General features: G+C 38.7%; 1 protein-coding gene across 6 annotated transcripts in view; it reads left to right on the top strand.

Annotated features, from left to right (window-relative positions):
• Positions 1–2,867: 2,867 nt before the first annotated feature.
• The window catches only part of LOC117406104 (actin remodeling regulator NHS-like), a 139,346-nt gene continuing 119,963 nt past the window's right edge, over positions 2,868–22,250 (top strand). For all 6 annotated transcript variants that reach the window (XM_034923922.2, XM_059030114.1, XM_059030113.1 and 3 more), the window contains exon 1: positions 2,868–3,357. In XM_034923922.2, coding sequence (XP_034779813.2) covers positions 3,078–3,357 — 280 coding nt within the window. In that variant the 5' untranslated portion in view covers positions 2,868–3,077. The remainder of the gene's footprint in view (positions 3,358–22,250) is intronic.

The following is a 22,250-nucleotide window of genomic DNA, read 5'->3' as shown; positions in this document are numbered from 1 at the left end:
TGAAATATTTGTCCTGCTATACTAAGTTATACTCATTCATTAAAATGTTGCCTTTTTTTATTTCCCTGAGTTTATCCTCAGTTCAATCTATTGAAAAATAAAATAATAAATAAAAATAAATAAGAATTTAAATGTATTATAAAAAATAAAAGACGGGCTGCTCTTGTGGTTTATGATGTCACAGAACCCCTCAATTGAATTATTTTCTTGCAGTTTTAGTATTTTATATATACTACCAGGCCTGACGTGCTGTAACTGGATAAAGGTTTTTTACTTCTATTGATTTATTTTTTTTAGCTGCTCTTTGCAACTGTTACAGTTCTTGTACAGACATTAGCACAGGGCGGACTTACGCTGTCATCTCTGTGGATTCACAGGCGCATCACGTTGGATTTACAGAAATACTCAGTCAGCGGATGTGAATGCACTTTCATCCCACTGACAGCCATTCTATGGACAACAGGGAGTCAGGGAGGACATCATTCCATTTTATTTAACCTGACCATCATTTTTTTTTTGTCTTTGAAAAAAAAATCAGCTTTTGCAGCTACTGTTATGTTGTCATGCGTGAATACATTTGAGAGTAGCATAAAATATTACATACTGTAGTATATTGGTCCTAGCAGGTTGTCGTACAATATGAAACCTCTCTGGCCACCTTGAAGCTAAGCAGGGTTGTACATCGCCCAAACTTCGATGGGTGAAGAAACAGACACAGCAGAAAGTGACACTGGTGGGGCACTCTTCCTTCACAGCTCAACCAATGCCCTAGCATATGGACAGAGTGCACTGTGGTGTAGGAGGCCATGCCTATTGGCCTCAATTGCTCATATAATAAAGGTTGTTCATATCCTGTTTGTGCCAAGTTGCTGATGTTGACTGGGGACCCACAAGAGACTTCAGTTCTTCTGCAACCCCTGCAGACCAAGCATAGGCTTCCCGGGCTGGACCTTTGCCTCCAGGTATGCGTACCTTCGTAACGGGGGGGGGGGGGGGGGGGGGGAGGGTGGGGAATGGTTCTTTCATGTGCTAGGCAGGTATAATAATAGTGTATTGGTTTTGTGGACTATTACCCACAAGGCAAAATAGCTAACATTATTGAGCAAAGAAATGTCATATGCTTGTATAAATAGACCAGAGATACAAACACAATATTTTATATATTTCGATGGGCATGAATTCATATATTTCACATTTTCATACTTTGCCTGGCAATCGTTAAAACTGTCCTATTATACTGCTGCATATATATATTTATATATTTTTTTAAATAATGATAAAATAAAAATTCCTCTTTTGCAGCTTTGGCAACATTTTTTTGACACACCCTAAATGCAACATTCTTCCCTTCAACTGCAGCAGGCCATGATTTAGTGATGTCTATTTTGCAGGTCTGCAAAGTTTCACAATATTTATGAAATACTTAGTGCCTTAAATCTGACCTCTTCTCATGTAAAATGATACTGGTATATCACTACGGTTACTTGCTGGTGCTATAGTTCAGTGTGCTGCTACTCATTTATAAACGCATATCAAACACATTCCATAGCAAGAGTCTTAAGCAGGAGGAAGTTACTCACTCACAATAGCATTTATTCAAGGATGTGCTGTGTCCATTTACAGGGGCCGGGGAATGTCCATAAGATAGCCAGGACCTGAAGTTACTAGGGTCTGTTTCAGTGATCCAAAAAGTGATATGGACAGTTCTTATCTCCCACCAGTTGTGATTTATTGACCCCTTGATTTACATCCCCAGAATGCAAGGAGGTTTCTAAATTTGAGGGTGGAGGGATTAAGGGATCCACCACTGTTTATATCATTAAAATCGGCAACATTGTTTCGTTAGCAAGGCTGGAGTTTTATCTGGGATTAGGGCACTCCAATGCTGCTAACACCTTTGAGCGCCTTCAAAAGGAGTGTGTCTAGTGAAAGCACTACAGGGTGGGGGGCTGACGGAGTCATGTGCATGGGAGTTTGCTGTTTGGTGTTCAGGTCAAGTTGCCAGTCTTGACCAGGAGGATGACAGGGAGCACTGCATTGGCACTGCAATGCATGGGGGATGGTTCACCTGATGGAGTCCTCTCTTCAGTCGCTTGGTTGTTCAGGTTTGGTGCGTGAAAAAAAGTTGATTGGTCTGACAGTGGGAACAATGGAACAAGGGATGTGATTACTGTATCAATGTATTTCTCTTACAGTATGTATAGTACAATATGTATGGGTTGTTCACACATGCACACCAATATATATTTAAATATATATATATATATATATATATATATATATATATATATATATATATATATATATATATATTAAAAAAATGTATGACTTCAAATGATTCTTGTCATATAAAACTAAGTTCAAGGGTATCACTTTACACACCTGCAGAAGCAGCATTCTGACATTAAAAAAAGGTTAATTAATACCTCCCAAAATAAAAAAAATCACACAGGTCTCATATGTCATGAGTATCTACATGACAAAACATCATACCAAAAATAATATTATAATGGCAACAGTTCCTGCAAAACCGGTTTCAATTATTTAGCAAAAAGGATTGAAACTGTTTTTAAAAAAAGAAAAAAGCAGAGTACAAAATGCAAATAACATCATTGTTTGCAAACACACCTTGCCTTGTGCAGGAATATTCTGGGGTTTTTTTGTGCCAGATTCTTAAAATATCGCTTGGAATCTGTTCATTCCCATATAAATTGTTGGCGTTTTAGTGACTCCCTGCGGTATAGACCAGAATCATTCACGATCCAGATCCATGAGCCTGTAAACTGTCTCCGTGTTTTGGCGAAATCCTTTAAAATCCACCTCTACTTAGAGCACTGAAAAAAAAGCTACGAAAGGCAACTGATAACCAGAGTAGCAGCGAGTCGGAAGGCAGGCAGGCAGGCAGGCAGCGTTACTTTCAAACTGAGTGATCATTACAGTAAATTTGGGAAATGATGGGGAATAACGCACAACATTCGGGATTCTCGGATTGAGGAAAAAGATTAACATTTTTTCTTCTACTGGATCTGATTTTTTGTCTTCTTTCTTTTTTGAGGGGGATTAATTTTTACTTCAAAATGCCGTTTGCCAAGAGGAACGTGGAACCCCAGTTACTGTGTAGGCATGCTATTCCCAATGACGAGGGTTTGCTTTTTGAAGATCTCTGCACGATCAATAATGTGTCACTATCCCGGACCCTGAGACAGCTCTCAGACCTGGCCAAGCACGCCTGCTCCTTATTCCAGGAGCTGGAAAATGAGATAATCTTCACGAACAAGCGGGTCTGGGTACTGCAAAGCAAAATCGGCAGAATCCAGCAATCTGCCGGCAGCCTGGATCCCAAACAGGAGGCAGTGCGTGAGTATCTGATTGTGACATTTCTATATTACCCCTTCCTCTGAACTTTGTAAAATTGATGATGTCATTCTTTATTAATTGCATTCTATAGCAGCGTTATTTAATGAAAGTCCTTCAACCTGGGAGGTAACTGAGGTTAAGGGAGTGATCCCTGGAAAAATGAAGAGCACTGGTTGTAGAAAAATAAGGGGAGTCTTTCTTTAATTCTTTGCATATATTCATATTATTATAATTATAGTCGCAGTGCCCCGGTGGACCTATTATATAACATGTTATTTGTTCTAAATGCATAATAATAATAACAATCAAATGCTTATTATAGGGATCATGAAGCTATTAATAAAACATTTGTGTGCGCGGGATAAGGGGGGCGTGTACAGCGCTGATGGCAGTGGCACCGGTATTTTGCATTTAGCATTTATGCTAGTACCATGCAAACAACCCTCCTATTCCTGCAGGTAGCTAGTCTGAAATAATAATAATAATAATAATAATAATAATAATAATAATAATAATAATAATAATATGATTGCTAAGAAATAAATTATAATAATGATTCTGTCCTTCGATTTGCGGAATCATGACACACATTTTAAGCAAGTTGGCTGTACGAGGTGTTGGTTCCATTCATAAACATATGCAATGCAGAGTGCAGGCGCGTGCATATATTCAGTCTCCAGATAAGAATTGATATTTCATATATTTACCCTTTTCATGGAAAGCCTCTTACTTAATAAACAAAACAGTACATATATACGACAGCAGCAAATAAATATTACCTGCATTTTTCAGGCCAACTCGAGATTTGGAAAAATGCGACTCCGGTGGACAGGTGGCCTCGGTTTATTTTTAGCTGTACAATATTGAAGTCCAAATACGAGGCACAGGGAAAAAAAAATGTGGACATTATTCATAGCCGGCCATAGAGGATGAGGTTAACGTTATTTAATACTTCGCTGTATTTAAGATTGCCATAGACATACCCCCACCTACTGCAATGCCTTGCGGGGAGAACTCAAATTATTCCATTCCAGAACTATTTAAATTATTATGTATACAGCATACAGTACATGTTCTAGACGACAGTGACACGAATAGCAAATTACATCTCGAATGAAAATGGGATCATTCAATGAACATTACACTTGATCCCCCCCCCCCCCCCCCCCCCCCCCAGTAAATAAATGCATTACAGGTATTACGATGTGAGACTTAACACAATTATTAGACGTGCAGTTGTCCTGTAAGCAACGGCTTGGTTACATTACAATGTGTCAAGTTTTACAGCGGTGCTCTGTTCTGCTCCAGGGTCCAGATGCAAATTAAGCCTCCACAGTGATCTAATACACAGTGACACACAGTACTGCAGCTGAGGCAGACATCTACATTGGATAGATATAGTATTTAATAGGGATACTAAATGGATACTTTCTATACAGAGATGAGGTCTGTAACCCATTGTTGGCTATCACCTATTTTAAATCTGCTTCAGGCTTTCCAAACAGATTGTGGGAAGATGGGGAATTAGACCCTGGGGGGGGGTTACAATAACAAGTTGAATAAAGGAGCCGTCTCACCCTTCTATTATTTAAGATCCAGTACAAATGAAGGCTAATCTATCTCCATATAGTATTGTATACTGTACATTGCATATTACAGTCCTGCTATTTATTTCTGCTATTGCAATGTCACAGTGTGCACCAATGTGACACATTGCATTTAAATGTATGTTATGTAAGATCTCTCACTGCATACTGCACTGTATGTATACTTACAAATATGCCGTAGCAAACCTTAAGGGTATGATATGCTTCAGTTTGATTGAAACTTGATGTGAAGATGATTTGGCTTCTCTACCTCTCTAGGGAAGGTCGGTATATAAATAAGACCCCAATCTTTCTGTTAGGAAGGTATTTCCACTTGGTGGCGATACTCCGGTGGGGTGGCTTGTTAAACTAGTCATGTGTGCTATGCTGTAAGATTAATCGGGGGGGGGGGGGGGGGGGGGGGGGCACGTGTCATTGTACAAACAAGCAAATCTGTAGTCAAAGCTGCCAGATGGAGGCTTCTCTTTCATTGGCTGTGCAGCATGCAGCCCTCCTTGATCATGTAATAAACATGCTGGGGGCTCTTTTACTTCCAGAGGACTGTGTGCAAACCTGGCTTGGGTCACTAGTGAAATGTGTGGTGTAGTATTCAATTAACTACAGCACCACACAATTGGCCCTGTATTAAAAGGGGAGATGGACATAGAGACGAAACTGCCCCCTCAGGGCAGGCACTGGGCCGTGCATGTGCAGCAATATGCCCTTAATAAGAAATAACACCAATACAAATTATTTATAATAATCTTTAAGTTTTACTATAGCATAATGCGGACAACGTCTCAAAGGGCTTTATATAGCAAGTGCATGACAGAGCAAGATGCAAACAAAATGCAGCCCTGAGTTTCTTAATTTTTTTGGACTATTGTTCCCTAAGAAACAGATTGAGACCATCAACATGTTTTAAAAAAAATACTGTATATTGCCCAATGTAATAGATCAACATGATATGCCATAATATGACTTGAATCTTTACACATATTTATGAATATGTCTCTAGCACACTACCCCCCCACCCACCCCCCGAAGAAAAAAAGTGACAAGGGTATTTGCCTAACCATGCATTACTACTGCAATGTACTGCACAACAAGATACTGTGTCCAAAAAGGCTTTAAACTGCGGTACATTTCAGTAATAGTAGAAGTATTTTTTTTAGGGGAAACTCCCTGTGTACTCAGCAGGTGGGGCTAGTGAAAGGACAAGAAAGGTTTCCTATCTCCATGTAGTGGGTGCTTGAAAAGCAAACAACAATGTCAGCTGTTCTCATCTGTTATAAAAGATCATTTTGAGTTTTCTATAGATATTAAGGTCCCAGGATGTTAATAGTTAAAATTACACTGCAGTAATTACCTATTTCTCAACTTTATAGCAATACTGTCTGCAAAATAATTTACTGAACTAAAACTGCGGCATATTATTGAAAGAGTTTTTCATGTTTTCTCATTTTGTGAGTCGGGCTGAGGGGTGGGCTTCTGTGGCCTGGCTCTGAAAATGCATTTCAAGGCAGGTTCTGCCCTTGGGTGTTTGCATATGTGAGGAACCTATGGTTCTGCTGTGTGAATTGTAAAATGAGGGTGGGTGTTGTGGGTGTGGTTGAGGCACTCAACACAGGGCCTGGTCACATGTTTGAACTGGCTCAGGGGGGAGCCTGGGATAAAAGAGTTAAAAAAGAGGGTTTGGATTAAACAGCATCATACAAAAAGTTATTTCTGAAACACAGTGGATAGGAGTGACGGTGTGACTGTGCTTGTCTTTTGTTTTCATTGGTCTCTTCCATGCTAGTGGCACAGCAGAGTCTTTCCTCAGGGTTTGTACAGCATTGCTTTGAATCGAGAGCTGCAGAACATGCCCCTCACTGTATTTAATATGCAAATCTGGGATTGCATACTTCCTGGAACAACTCATGCTGTTGATTTCTGCTAGGTTAGAATCAAATGTTTATTTTGATGTACACTGTGCAATACAATGTGATAGATAATGTTTGGGATGTTTGGGATTTCATAAATAAAGAGGTTGTTTAGAAAGCATAAGCAGTGATTTTATCTCCACGCAGACTTGTTGACCTGTAAACCCTGTATTATTTAGAATCTGGTAATTATGATGTCTAGTTGTGCCGTACCACACATGAATCGTTTTTTTTTTTTTTTTTTTTTTTTTTGCTCGCTGTGTCTCGTTTGATAGCCAAAACAAGCAAACAAACATGAGCTTTTCTTGGGAGATTTGGGGGAATGCACAAGTAAATGCCCTTTCTGCTTTGTTTCCCAGTCCAACCCTGTCCCCTGTTTCCTTTACAAACAAATGTTGCCTGAATGGTAAACTTGAAAGGAAAACTTCAAAAAAGGAATAACCCTACTACAGTACTTGTAACTAGAAAAAAATTTAAAGGGATGTTCATTGAAGGATAAATGCAAGCTGAATGCTCTATTGTAGTCAATGCTTGCAGTTAGCAATACAAAATAATCACATTATGGCAGTGCTTTCCTTGTAAGTACAGGGGTTTCTATACTAGCCATATGTCTCTAGGGCATTAAAAGGAGGTCTTGCAAGCAAACAATTGACATACGTTTCAGCTTGCAAGCCACATTTTTTATATTGCCAAATTAGGTGGGAGATTTTTTATACAGTATTTCTTCTTTTTTCCAAGATGTCTGGCAACCCAAGCTGAGTTTGGGGATTTTTAGGCTAACAGGGGGAGACTATAGCATAATTGTGGCTGTATTGTACCTTGAACAACCATACTTGTCACTAAAAAGTATTGACCTCTCTAGTCTTCCAGTTGAGCTTTATTGCCCAGCTCCCTCATGGAGATGGGACCTTGTTGAATGGGGGTCCCTTAGTTCATGTCTTTAGATAATAATTAACAGAGGGTGACATAGAACTGGGGGCCTGAATTCATATTGGGGATAATTGGGCTGCACAAGATTCTAAATGATGCTGGCTCTGCAGCACTGTTGTTTCATGGTGCCGAGGAACAATCTTTTCTTTATTTGATTCAAGGCGTTAGGCACTGTCTTTTCTGGAATTGGAAGGCATCTGTCGGCTAATGACCAGAGTGTAGACAGGCCTTTGAGCCGTAGATTATCCAACTTTAGGATTATGCACTGAGAGCTTTTCAAGGCTTTTAGCCATTGTACAAGTGTATACACTTTTGTGGTGTCTCGTTGAATTCAGGTCAGAAGTGCCAGCTCAAAGTGACTTAAATAATATTTGAAAAATTACTCCTAAATTAAATTATAAAAACAAAAGCCTCAGAAAAACAGTTACTCTAGCTCACTTTGTGCTGCTACTAATGTTGAAAAACGAAAAACATTTTAAGACTGCCATCATGGGCTATAGGGTTGTTGCAGTGTAGTCTATACTATAGGTGTTATTGCATTAACGTCTCAATATTGCTCAAAATCACCCGACATGTATGAAGAGACTAAGTTGCTTTACAGCCACCCTATCTGTTCTGTTTACGTTTTAGCCTACAGTTAGTGGTAACCCAAACCCCCTCTACATCCCATTGATTAGTTCTGAGAGAATGCAGATGGTTTTCCTGCTGTGTTGTAGTCACTGGTGTGTGTTCTGACGCACTTCTCATTGGCACGGTACGCAGACGTGTTTGGTGTTTGTAAAACGGCTGGTGTGACTGTCCCACCGCTGCGTAAATCATATCCCTCCAATATACCCTTCAAAGCACATCGAGATCTGCAGCATATTCCTGCTCTTTCTTTGATCATAAGTGTGACCAGTCCTTGACAAAAAACACACAGACACACATTATCAGGAGGTTGGTTGTTTTGGGCCTGGTAATTTTCCAAGAGCAGTTTTGTTTTTCTAATATCATTTAGTGTGGAGTAGTGGTTAGGGCTCTGGACTCTTGACCGGAGGGTTGTGGGTTCAATCCCCAGTGGGGGACACTGCTGCTGTACCCTTGAGCAAGGTACTTTACCTAGATTGCTCCAGTAAAAACCCAACTGTATAAATGGGGAATTGTATGTAAAAATAATATGATATCTGTATAATGTGAAATAATGTATAATGTGATATGTTGTAACAATTGTAAGTCGCCCTGGATAAGGGCGTCTGCTAAGAAATGAATAATAATAATAATAATAATTTATTTGCAACAGAAAGACTTTTGACATCAGCTAATATAAAAAAACTTTTCAAACCAGATCGCTCTTCCTTGTTTTTTATAAAAAACAAAACAAAAATTATAATATATATATAGAATGTGTGTTCTCATTACCCAAGGTGTCTTTTTAAGCACTTAATAAATTAAAAGATGCAAATGTGGCCCTGCAGGCTCATAACAATGAGGTGTAAAATTTGGAGAGAAGTAAGATCCAGCTGTGTGGTTTAATCCCAGTCTACAAGGAGTTAACCTCAAAATGTGTATGCCTACTCATTTCTCGCAGTTGAATGGTATTTGCAGTTTGAAAGGAGAGTGAAATATTGCCATAACTCCTTTTCAGTGGCGGAGATGCGCTTCCTTTGCATTGTTTGCTGTCTTCTGCGGGTCACTTCCAGGACATGCTTATTTTTAAGATCCATGCCGGAGACTGCCATGAAGCTAACCTTCTGGGAAAATAATACAAAACAAATGGAGATATTTAAAAAAGCATAGCTGGCAGGGCATCAGGGGTCAGTGGCAGAGTCAGTAAGCTGCCTGTACTGTACAGAATAAGAAAAAAGAAAGCTTTGGAAAAGGACTAAGATGATGTATGGAAGTTTTAGCTAGCCTGGGCACATTTTGTATTTAAATTATTGTAGAAGAATATTTGCAAGCAGAATATTTGCATGTTTCAGCAGAGCACTGTGCGCTGATTGCCTGTGGCACACTTTAAAGAAACGGAAACATACTTGCATACAGTATGGACTGAAATGTTCTCAGCCCTTATTAATATCAACTGTTACCTACTTTAGGGTGTAAGCCTACCAATTGGTTGATTTTTCTGGTTCAATGATCAGCATAACTCCATATGCACAATTTTAAAAAGAGCCTGTCACCAGGCTGGTTTGAAAACAAAAGTTATCACAATCATGGTACACTCATGGTAATTGATAACTTGTTTGAATTTTCATCCAAACTGTTATCATAGACTCCTAAAGCCCTTATACCACTTTTAAAATTGCATTTGGGTATACACGTGTGTGTGTTTTCCATTTCAAATAGCTTCTGATTGGCAAACTGTCTTTCCCTGTGAACTGTATAGATTAATGTAGTGTGAGATTAAGAGCACCCTCCATATGTGTGCACAGTTCCTGTACATGAAGACACCTGCATTGGCTCTAAGCTGAAGGTTTATAAGCTAAGCACCACAGTGTTTCTCCACACAGTGTGCTGGGCTATAACGCTAAGAAAGGTTAAGGGAAGTTTAATGCCAACTCTCTCTTAAGCCATGATCAATCTTTTCACATAGCCACTGCATCGTGGATGCACATTCTGTACAAGCTCTTCATGTTGTTTGTTTAAATACACACAATTATTCATGCCTGCAGAAGACAGACGCTGTGGATGTAGCTGTTTTGCTCTATTCCACGGCCTTGTTTAGACACTTTTCAGAACAGTAAACATTCCCCTTATTGTAACTCTGTAATGCAAATGACATGGCAGACGATCACTAATACATAATGTCTCTAACCTGAAATCCTAATTGTAATCACTCTCTGTGACTGCACAACAAAGTGGTTTAGAAAAGAATGCAATCAGAAGTTACACTACGTTGCTATGGCTTTAAATTTTTCTTTCCATGCAGTGACCCACAGGCACGTTACAGTTGTGATGAAAATTGCTTAGGACTAAGCCAACTCATCGAGAGTATCAGAATCTGACGATGGGTGTAGGTCATGGTGATTTACTTTTTTGTGATTTAGTATTTACAGCCGTAGCTGAGGATATAAGTTACTGACATATTTGTTTACTACTGTATAACTGTGAAAAAATATCCAAAAGATATCATGCACTCAACACTATTAATTTGCACTACACATAACACATCATCTTATCAAGGTAGCTTTGTGACTCCCAACAACATTCTAAAGAAAAATCCCCCATAAACACAGAGGTGGTCCTCATCTTGAAAAAGGTTTTCCAAAAGAATACCATAGAATTCTATTCTATAGCCTTTTGTGAGTTATACGATTAGTTTGCTTGTAAGTATGTTTTAGCTGTTAGAGCACTACACTATCCTTGAATAGTTTTGTGATGTCTGGTTGAAGGGACAAAATGGTCACTGAAAGGGTATGATTATGCTATCAGTAAGACATTCCAATATCTCACAGTGGTGGTCTAGTGTGTGTGTGTGTGTGTGTGTGTGGATAGGAAGTTGATTTCTGCATGAGAACCTTCACAGCGTCCAGTGTGGTTCAGAGTGACACGCCACTTACGAGAGACCCGCCTCCCTCAGATCCTGCGCAACCTTCATGTAATCAGCAATAGACACACTGTGCTGGCAGGGGTGCTATCTGCTTCTGACATTAGTCTGGGTGACGAGAGATGGCTTCAAAGCCAAGAGCCTGTTGGCTGTCCACACTGGAGATACTATCTTGTGAGGTATACGGGTGGTACAGTCCCAGAAGATCTCTGAGTTGTTACTCTGATTGAAAAGTACAATTGGCATTTATGAGTTAGTCATAATAAGCAGAATGGAGTTTGGGTTGGGTACTTTTTATTGTACCCCAAGTTTAGTGGATTTTGGCATTTATTTAAAATTTATTTACAGTAGGCAGTATAAGCTGTTGTTACACTCATTTGCACTAATGCTTAGTAAAATGTGTGATTTTCTTCATTTCTAAGTTAAGATTGTAGCTGAAGCCCATGTTTTAGCAGAACAAGTAACAGTTGGATCTTATTCAGTTACCTACCAGTAGCTTTCCTAACTTGACTTCAATGGTGACTCTACCAACACCTTCCCTATCCATCAAACTTACCCTCCTCCCCTCAGAGCCACTGCTCACAGTATCCTGTGTTTAGACAGGTCTCGTTCTTGACATGGCGCTAACCGCAAGCACTGCCAGATTGACCCTGAGGTACTTGTTTCAGTTTATTTTGGTAAGACTTGTAACTTGATTTTTGCTAATGAATCCAAACCTTGTCAGTAGGGGTAGGGTTACTTGGTTGATTGCATAAAACCACAACATTCAGTGGAGAGTAACCTCTTTGCACTTCTGCGTGATAGTCTGGATAGCTGGAAATGTGCCAAATTCTAGTTCCTCACAAACTAGAGCCACTAGAGGCAAAGCAGGTTCTGAATCTAAAAACAACCCGCAACCCACCCGCTGTACCTTCTCCAGTCTCAACATTCCACACACCACGCGGGTATGGCATATATCTTTGTTTCTCATCTTATATGCTTTTTATAAAGTGTTGTTTATCTATTATGTAAGGCCCAGAGATTTCATATTACACCAGTTGTGTGAATTTAGCCATGGAAAGGTTTAATATTCAGTGCTTGGTAGGCCTGCTAACAATTGCTTTGTGGAAGCACTGCCTAAAAAACCTGTTGCTAACTCCCTTCCATCTAGTCCCCCTGTTGTCATTCCTTTTTAAGGCCTTATAGTTTAGTGGTTAGTATTGGAAGCTAGGAGTTCCTGGATGCTAATCCCTTCTGGGTTTACTGTTTGACCCTGGGGTCAAAGTTCAATCTATTGAGCTGTCATTGAATTGTAAACCTGGTCTCCATTTTCCAGACAATATTTGTGTCTCATTTGAGTACATAAACTAAGTCAAAGGAATTTAACCTATGAACTGGAGGTTTTAAACAACAGTGGTTGCCTCAAGAAGCCAAATGTTAAGTAACCTGTTAGGTCTTTGGTCATTTGAAACCTCCACCCCCCACCCCCTTCCAGCTGCAAGAAAAAGATGTCAATATAAGAGAAACTCATCCGGTTTTCAGTCAGTGAGAATTTGTACTTTTAAATTTGGTTGCTGGTGATGGATTTGACAGTATTATATGGTTATTATCTCTGCTATTGTACCACTGCGATTTATAAATCCAAGACGTTTAGGTTTGGCGTGGGAATAGTGTTTGAATTAAGTTTTTGAGGGTGTGGTGGATATGTGCTTGGCCCAGTGCCTTCTTTTTGGCAGTCTGAAGGTGTAATATGTATATGTCCTCAAATGGGCTGTTGAGGCTGCGTGTGAGTGTCAAGGAGAAAGAATTTCAAATATCTGTGTGAAATGCTTCTATTCCAATCACTGCAGAACCAATGCATCTCACAGCAACTGGGGTATGAGATGGCATGCATAATTGGATCAAGGATATAGGTACATATTTGAGCTTGTCTGTTTAAGCTGAAAGTTTTTTGTTTTTTTAATATATATATATATATATATATATATATATAATATATATATTAGTGTGACTTGTTGCTTGTTTTTTATTTGTTTGTCTGTTTTTGTTTGCCCTCTTGCAGTCCCATGCACTCCCGAATCCTGTTAAACTTAATACTGAGCAACACCTCCCAGTGGAGTAGCATGTTATTATCCTCACATGAACATGTATCATATTGTCATAGTGCACCCCATATAGAGTGCAGGGATTCTTAAAGAATTCAGTGTCGAGCTGTGGGTCCCTGTGAAAATGCTGCTTTCTGCTGTTATTTTGTATGTTGTCTCTACAATGAGATCCTTCCTTGAGACAAATGGTGCCCATATAATGGGACCTTGTTGCCCATCATTTGGTATCTTCACCTTCCAAGTTTAATACGTGGTGAATGTTTCTTTCTACAGCAGCATTGCAAATTTGCTGGGATTGCCATATTATTTATTGTGGTGTTCTTTTTGTGCTCTAGTCGTTGCTGTGTTTTATGACAATGAGTACTTTTCCGTGTTACAACACACTGTCACCGGGCAGAGTTGGCTGTCAAAGTCATCAGCCAGAAAATCTACTCTCACCCCTCCCCATCCCTTCATTTTGCAGTTTACTTAATTACTATATTCTCACTTCTGTTATTTCACTCTTGCATATATAAAAGTACATGGTCTAACCTTGAATTAAGTAAATTATTCAATTATTGAATCACGAAATAATAAGGGACCAAATGTATAATTATGAACCATTTTCCCCCATCCTTTACCCCACGTATTGAACTTTATTTACTATATCTTTACCGTCCTCTTCCATACTTTGCTATGCTTTTACCATTCTATACTGTACCACTGCAGACTTTCAAAGGACATGACTCTCCCCAGCAACAGAGTATAAAACCAAAAATGCTACACAAATAAAGCATACATAGAATTCACATTCCATATTGCTAATTGTAGCATATAAACAACATACCAGCCATGTTATTAATTGCCATAATCACAAATAATTTCTGTGTGTCGCTGGCTACCATTTCTAACATGTTAAACAGCATGAACATGAAGCTGATAGGAATTGGAATTAGCACCCATTTACAGAGAAAACGATCCATACTGTGAGATATAAAATGGAATTGATATAATATATTAACTCCTGTAGTTTTCTCCTGTAGTTACCAGCACGCTAACTCTTTTTAAATAACTTAAAAGGTACCAGCCCTTAGAAATTCTGATATAATCAGATGTTACATCTTGATTTTGACCCTATTCCAGCTGCAAACCCTTAAATGATCTGGAATTGAATTCCACGTTGTTTTGAAGCTACCTATTGGGAACTATAGTCCAGTCTGGCTTAAGAGTGCACTGTTATCTCTTTCTGTTTCCTGGAATTACTTTTCTGAAATGAAACATCAGCACCTGTTTATCTATTTAACTAAAATCTTTAACCACAGTCCTCGCTGCAATGTTTACAGCATGCTTACCATAAAACGTTTAGAGCAAACAAATTGAAAAGTAGCGTATAGTGTTATGATCCACTTAAGTACTGCAATTTAGAAATGTTTACTTGTAAAAACAGGTTGAACAGTTGTATTTTATTTACAGTAGTCGTTGTTGACAAGGACAGTCAGAAGGCTCCAAAAGGTTGCCTTGCTCTCCGGTGTCATGCTGATTAATTTGTTCACGAGGGAATGGGCATCTAGCTCATCCAGAACGTCACTGTGTATGTGTGTTTTTAGTATTGCTCCACAAAGCAGCAGCACCCCAGTTAGCGGCATTTAGCTGATCTGATTTTAGCAGGTGGTGCCGCTGAAGAATTTACAAAAAAATCTGACATTCTTTTTTAAGGGACATTTTCATTAACTGTTCTGCTGTATAAAGTACAAGTGTCTAATGTATTACAGCTACTAAGCAATTCTCGTGAGATTGCAACTGTGCGATTTATAAAATATCCCACCCCTGTTGTGACAGTCAGCGCTGATTATCTTTTATCTTTTCAGCTCATAAGATTCACCAAACTAGCAGGATTTACCGTTGTACTTCATGCTAGGGGGTTCTGCAGTTCCCCACCACCCCTCGTTCCCATCCACCCCTCATCATGCCATTTAATGAGAAGTAGCAGTGCCTGACTGTTTTGCAGCGAAAATGTTTCCATCAGCTTGGGACAGTGGAGTGGCCAGCCACATGGCAAAGGTTAATCTGAACTGTTGTAAGAAAAAAACGTTTAATGCATGAGTGACTGAAAAACAAAGAATACATTTATTGACTCAGTCAGGCGCCTAGAACAAACCATTGGTTTGGAACAGAGTTATTCACAGGAGCTGTAAACTGTTCACAATATGATTGTCAGCAAGCTGATAGATCAAGAAGACAAACTTTTCAGCTAGAGAATTTCCTTCACCTGTAAGATGTGGAAAAGAGCAAATGCAATCATGGTAATGGTACAAGAGTTCAGTTCAATTCATGCAATTAAAGAATATTTGATCGTACAGACTTAGTAGTAGTATAATTATTCACAAGTTTGGACAAGGAATTACTCACTGAGGCACTCACTTGTTTACAGTGAGTTACACTTATGCAATCCACTATTGGGAATGGAGTGTTTGTTCTATAAATAATATTGTCAAAGCCCTGAGAATGACCTTGGTTGTAAGCAGCCTCAGTTTAATAAGATCTGCATGGTACCGCCAAGAAGAAAAGGCAGAATGTAACTTACTCTCTTGTGATTCCACATTGCTGAATTCTGTGCATTTATTTGAAACTAATAGAATTCTATATGGTTATTGGCACACTAGGATGTTTTGTAAAAAAAAAAATAAGATCATTAGCATTACAGTTCTAAAGATCATCCGGTTAAATAAGAAATGTGGAGAGATTTCTTTCAATTCCCTTTTGCCTGGTAATGAGTGATAGCAGACGACCCTAGCAGCTCTTTGCAGATGTCAGTTGGGAACTGTGGCCAGCTTAGAAGAGGCAGGTCCATGTGCATTCGACAACAGGCAGCAAAAACTCAATATTGGATGTGTGCAGTAGAATCTTTTTAAGAATAGGTGCTCCCTTAAGATCCCTTTCTCTTGTAATGAATGGTGGTGTAGATCAGCTCACTTGGGGTTGCGCCTTTTTACTCTCCCAGATGTTTGAAGTTTATTTTATTTAAGGGTTTTACTGTAGTCAGACATGCCAACAGTCCCTATATGGTCGGGACAGTCCCGATTTCCTAGCAAATGTCCCGGGTCACGATGCATAGGAAGAAAGTCCCGATATTTATCCTTGGAAATTATTAACAGCTCTAGGGTGTTCGCTCTCGCACCCTGTGATGTTACATCATGGGTCGTCACTGAGTAATACTAAATGTCTCAAAACCCCTCTGCTGTTTTGTTTTGATTTGTTTTGATTTTGCCTCCAGTTTCTAAGTGGTTATGTATTGTGTGTCCAACCCTGAGAAGGCCTAAATACTTAGCAAGACCATACTGTAGTAAGCTAGGCAATCGTAAGAACTGGGTGGCGTTATGATTTACTGTAGCAGGTCCATTATAAATACTTTGGAGTTTTCTGGAAGACTTGAGAGAAGACGGTGGGCTGGATGGAGGTACTGTGTTCAGTTAAATATGCAATTGTAATGTTTTTTGTCAATTGTACTTTAGTTTCCACAAACTTCTTCGTAATTGTTTCCTGATTTGAGATATCCTCTCCAAGAAGTAACTGGGCCCAGAGACAACCATTGAGAAGAATATTTAAAAAGCGTAATAATTTTCTACAATGCGTCTCGTCTTAATTTCTTCATTGCATAAATCGAACTAGCACAGAAGGACATAGACATCATGGGCCATGTAATGCATCCCAAAGAGATGAACTCATTATTGAGGACAAATTGGTTCCTGTCTGTTTGGATTTTGTTTGGCAAGCCTCAGAAATATATTTAAAACACACACAAACACGCACGCACGCACACACACACACTCTTAAATGAACATTGTATAATAACAAGGATGTTGCTACTCTCTCTTCTACTGTAAGCATAGAGCTACAGGTCTGGGCAGCGTATATTTTTAAAAAAATACTTACTTATAATACTTAAAGAAGACAGATGTGCATCAGAATGTGCCGAAGCTGTGTTTGTTTGTTTTTTATGAGCCAGATCTGTGGAGGTAACATAATCTCAAATGTTCTCCTCACCTGTTTCCCCCGAGACAGTGAGGTTTCAACTTCATGTTCTGTTTTTAAAGAAGAAGAAATGTCACTGCAAAAACAAAGAAATAAATTGTTCAAATATAGACAATAAATTAGTTGCATCATGTCAACCCCAAAGATTAATTTACTTCTGCATAGTTTTCAAGTTTCATATTGAACAAATTACATCTGAAAAATGATAGCACTAGAACATGCTTTGCAAAGGAAAAATTCCCCAAACCACAAATAATGGAATGTGAAGGACTGGAGTTATCGACACCCTTCATTTTCATACAGCATTCGTTGATCACAGTTCTGAGATGTATATTAAAACGAAAAAGGCCAAAAGCGAAAAAAAAAATCCTTACCGAAATAGTTGTATTAATATGTTTTTAATAAAATGCTATATAAATAATTTTATTTAAATAGTCAGCCTGTCGGATCCAGCAAACAAAAATGTCGTCTATCAAAGCAACAACAAAAAGAAAGTGCTCGTTTAAAAGGGATTGGGGTAAAAAAATATTCATTTAATCTGCGTATAGAGTGAAAACCACACGTTCTGCTAATTATATGATAAGTGGTTTGCGTGTATGTGTGTTTTTATGTGTATGACTCATGATGGGAGATACTTTTTGGAGGTATCAGAAATAGACAATCCCTGAAGAAATTGTCGACTTGGTCACTTATCAGACTTTGGATGCTCGTGACTTTATGGACGTTATGCTGTGGCTTGATGGTCTTAATAGATGCATTGGGATTTGCACAGTCAGTCCCCACTACTGTCCCAGATAAAAGGGAGGGTTTAGGAGTGTTTTGCTCCTCTAACTTCACAGGAAGCTTAGTTGGTTGTGTCATCACAATGCAGGTTTAAGTCATAAAGAAGTCAGAATGTGCTGAAGCTGTGTTTGTTTGTTTTTTATGAGCCAGATCTGTGGAAGTAACATAATCTGCCTCAAATTATCTCCTCACCTGTTTCCCCCGAGGCAGTGAGGTTTCAACACATTTTTAAAGAAAAAATGTCACTGCAAAAGCAAAGAAAGAAATAGTTCAAATATAGACAATAAATTACTTGCATCATGTCAACCCCAGAGATGAATTTACTTCTGCATGGTTTTCAATTTACATACCGGTCTGAAAAAGCATAGCACAAGAGCATGCTTTGCAAAGGGAACTTTCCCCAAACCACAAATAAAGCAGGCCCTTTTCTTAAATGACTGTGTCAATCTAGTAAATGCTATACAACTAAAACTGCTCTAGTTTGGGACTCCTTATGGCACATTTCTGGCGCAGGTAATTTGTAAAGAATCTTTCAGGTAAGAATTTAGTAGTATTTGAACTTTGCTGGCCCATGGTCGCAGAACATTGATACAAGTCGCTTGTACTGTGTTGGATATGCTTCTAGTTTTGTTTAGTCATTTTCACTGTGAGCATACTGCAGTCATTTTTACAAAGTTTTTGGTACAGAATGTTGTAGAAGGACAGCATTGCTTTCGCTTTTGAAATCTTAATAAAACAAATGTTTTGATCATATATTGCTGTATTATTAATCTTTCCCCTTAGTATCAAACATTTCAACATACATTTTTCAACAAACCGGTAAAATAAATCTCATAAACACTGACTTAAAAGCGACAACAGCTATAATAGACTATCTGAAATAGATGAAAGCAAGGCAAGCCATAGATCTTTCAGTGTTACTATATATTGTATGATATTATAATATATTGTCTTTTGTTAAACTCTTTCTTGGGGTGACGTCTTGCAGGGCTGCCTCTGAGCATTTTTAGAGTGTTGAGGAATGCTTTGTCAGCTTTCCGCATCACAGGCTTGTATAAAAGGAACAGCAAAGACTACACTCTTGAAATGTTATATCAACATAATTTTAGATCTCTTTTTTAACATCATGTAATCCAAAGAAACTGTATCAGGTTAGTTACAGTCTGCTTTGAACTCCTGTTGCTCATCAAGTGGAGGGATGATGATGGGGAGGAGTAGCACATGCTAACCACAAGCCATCAACTCCATTAACTTATGGCATCCTATAGGATTTCACCTGAAACATTACTGGCTGTTCTGAGTGTGTTTGAAGTAGTTTTCAGTGAACTGTTTGTTCAAGTCAAGCAGTTAAAAGAACTGAAAGTTAAACAAAATGGGAAACCAAATACCTACACTTCAGGGACTTCCTGTACATGTGTGTTTTAAACTGCAGCACAACTTACTGTAAATGGTGGGCCATTTAGTACAGCACATCTATAAGAAACATGTGGTCTGTCTGGCGTCCTGATGGACCGAAAGTGACCGAAAGTAATCCTTCCCCCAGCAGCGACTTGGTATGGGCATGAAATATCCAAGCTAACCCATTCATCTTCTTGTTATTTAGATTCACTTTGTGTCACATTCTGTTTTAGTCATCACATCCTGGTGACTTTTTAAAACCCACAACTTTAAAGTATCCCTGTGGCCTCAACAGAGCTCCCAGAATCATGTCTGACCACCAAATACATCTGGTTTCCAAAGGATGTATCAATAGAATAGCCCCTTTAAGTAATAAACAGGGTGTTCCTGTAATACTCATTTATTCACTAATTTCCCTCTTTTGTTTTATTTTTCCCTTTTATTTCCCCTTATCCTCTGCATTGTTATTGCTAAACACTACTTTACACCTGTTTACAGAATTATCTGCAGGCCATAAGCTTTGTTACTCAACACCTGCTGAGCTGTTGAGGAAAGGGGGAATGGCTGAATGGGAATGGGAAATAGTTAAATGGAAATAGGAATGTCTTTCTCCATAGTTTAACAAACTGAATTCGTACAGCCTCCAGACTTGTAATTCACATGTCATGCTGTGTAATTTCAATCAAGTCACATCACATAATGATCCCTAAAATAAGATAAGCCTTAACCTTAATATCTAAAAATGGCAGACATACTGATATTGACAGACATAATACTTTGACTTTGATGAACTTTACCTTTTTTATCAAAAAAATGTACCCCCCTCAAAAAAAAAGAAAAACTACCCCCAACTCAGAAGCTTTGAGGGCCTCAAAGTATTCTTGATGAATGGCGAGTTTAACATTTGACCTTGCGTAATAACGAAGTGCTGTGTGACTTCTGGGGGCCAACACCGTAACATGTGCAAAGTGTTGTGACAATATGAAGAACTGATGAACTACATAAGTGATAAACCAAGTGTGGTCAACTGAGACAGTTGAGCCACATGAAGTCTCTTTGACGGGACTTTTTATCTGGTGTCTGCAGGTTACTTAAATAAACAAATACTTTCAAGAACACCACTACCTCTGTACCTATAGCAACGACACACAACAACTGCCCCCCCCACCCTAACCCTAACCCTAACCCTAACCCCCCCCATATAGTTTGAAAGAATTGCTTAACTTGCAACCATCCATTTGGAATTCTGTAGGAAAGATCTGTGTTTTAGATTTAATAAAGGGGGTAAAACCAACATACAGTATGGAACTTTGGACATTGATGCAATTTGTTTGTAAAAGGCCACCTTTTATTTTTTAAATGATTACCTTGCTGTATCAAAGATGCTGCTTAGATGCCAGAAGTCAGCAAAATATTAGGATTGTTTAAATGAGAATATGTCACAAAAGGTACTACACTGCTCTAGTTATGTCTCTTGTTTTCAGTTTCTTAAAAACAAACAAAAACATCTTGTTTTAAAATGAGATGAACTGATTCAAATTGTCAGAATGCTCTGCAAATGAATCTTGTACTACACAGTACCTTTTATTTTGATAGATCATCAATGATGAATCCAAATAAAAATGTATAAACATGTGCTCTATTTAATTCATGTGTTTTGTATTTTCCTAAAATGCTTTTCCCTATCTAAATGTTTTGACTGTGTTTTGGCTTGTTTTGACTGTGAATAGAAGCACCCCTCACCCCACCCCCCTTGAGTTCTACATCTGCAGCTCACCTGGTTACTCGACTCTTCCAATAGTTTCACTTGCCGTATACAGTTCTTACGCAATAGAGTCGTCTGTCTTTTCAAAAGATCAGTAATCCAATCAGTAGTGTTTGGTAGAGTGAGGAAATCAACCTCTGCTGTAGCACTGTTGGATATTCATTTTGTGATAGCCCTGTTTTGTATTTCGGGCTTGTGGGGATTCATTCATTACTGACACACCATAGAATTGTGCTTTAGGACTCGATTCACGCCTGGTGCAGGTGGGAAAAAAGTATGGAAACATCTCCAAATAGAATGACTGAAGAGGACTTTGAAGGCCCGATATTATTTTCATATTCTTTAGTACCTAAAAACTGAATATCTTCTGAGCCTGTAGTGAATATTAGATTTGTAGTTATTTCCTGTAAAACATCATGAGGAATAAAAAGAGATGACATTCATATTCTCCTGGTACCAAGTAGCAACATTCCTGCTTGGAGTGCTGGAGTGGCATCGTGTACTTGCAGCTGGAACTACCTTTAGGAAAACTCACAAGATCTGGTTACTACACAAGAAAGTAAAGTATGGGAGAAAACCAAACATGTTTTTGGGACACTAGCTTTAAGTAGACATAAGAGATTATGAATATTATAACTGATATGTTTTTAGTACAGCAGTTTATATTCAATTATATTCTAGCCAAGACTGAGATGCAGGCCGTGATGGTATGTCTGCACGTCCATCTGGGGTAGGTTGGTCATGTCGTCCAACTGCGTTTGGATTTGAGCTCCATGGCAGCTGTCTGCTTTCTCTCTGTTCGAGCGGATGCAGGTAAAAGCAGGTAAAAATTGACAGCAGAGAGATCAAATTCTCATTCTGTGAATGTTAGCAGAGGATCATACT

This window comes from Acipenser ruthenus, chromosome 9 (genome assembly GCF_902713425.1).
Source record: "Acipenser ruthenus chromosome 9, fAciRut3.2 maternal haplotype, whole genome shotgun sequence".
Lineage (NCBI taxonomy): Eukaryota > Metazoa > Chordata > Actinopteri > Acipenseriformes > Acipenseridae > Acipenser > Acipenser ruthenus.
Note: the sequence above shows the minus strand (reverse complement) of the source record. Positions and strands in the feature narration are given on the sequence as shown.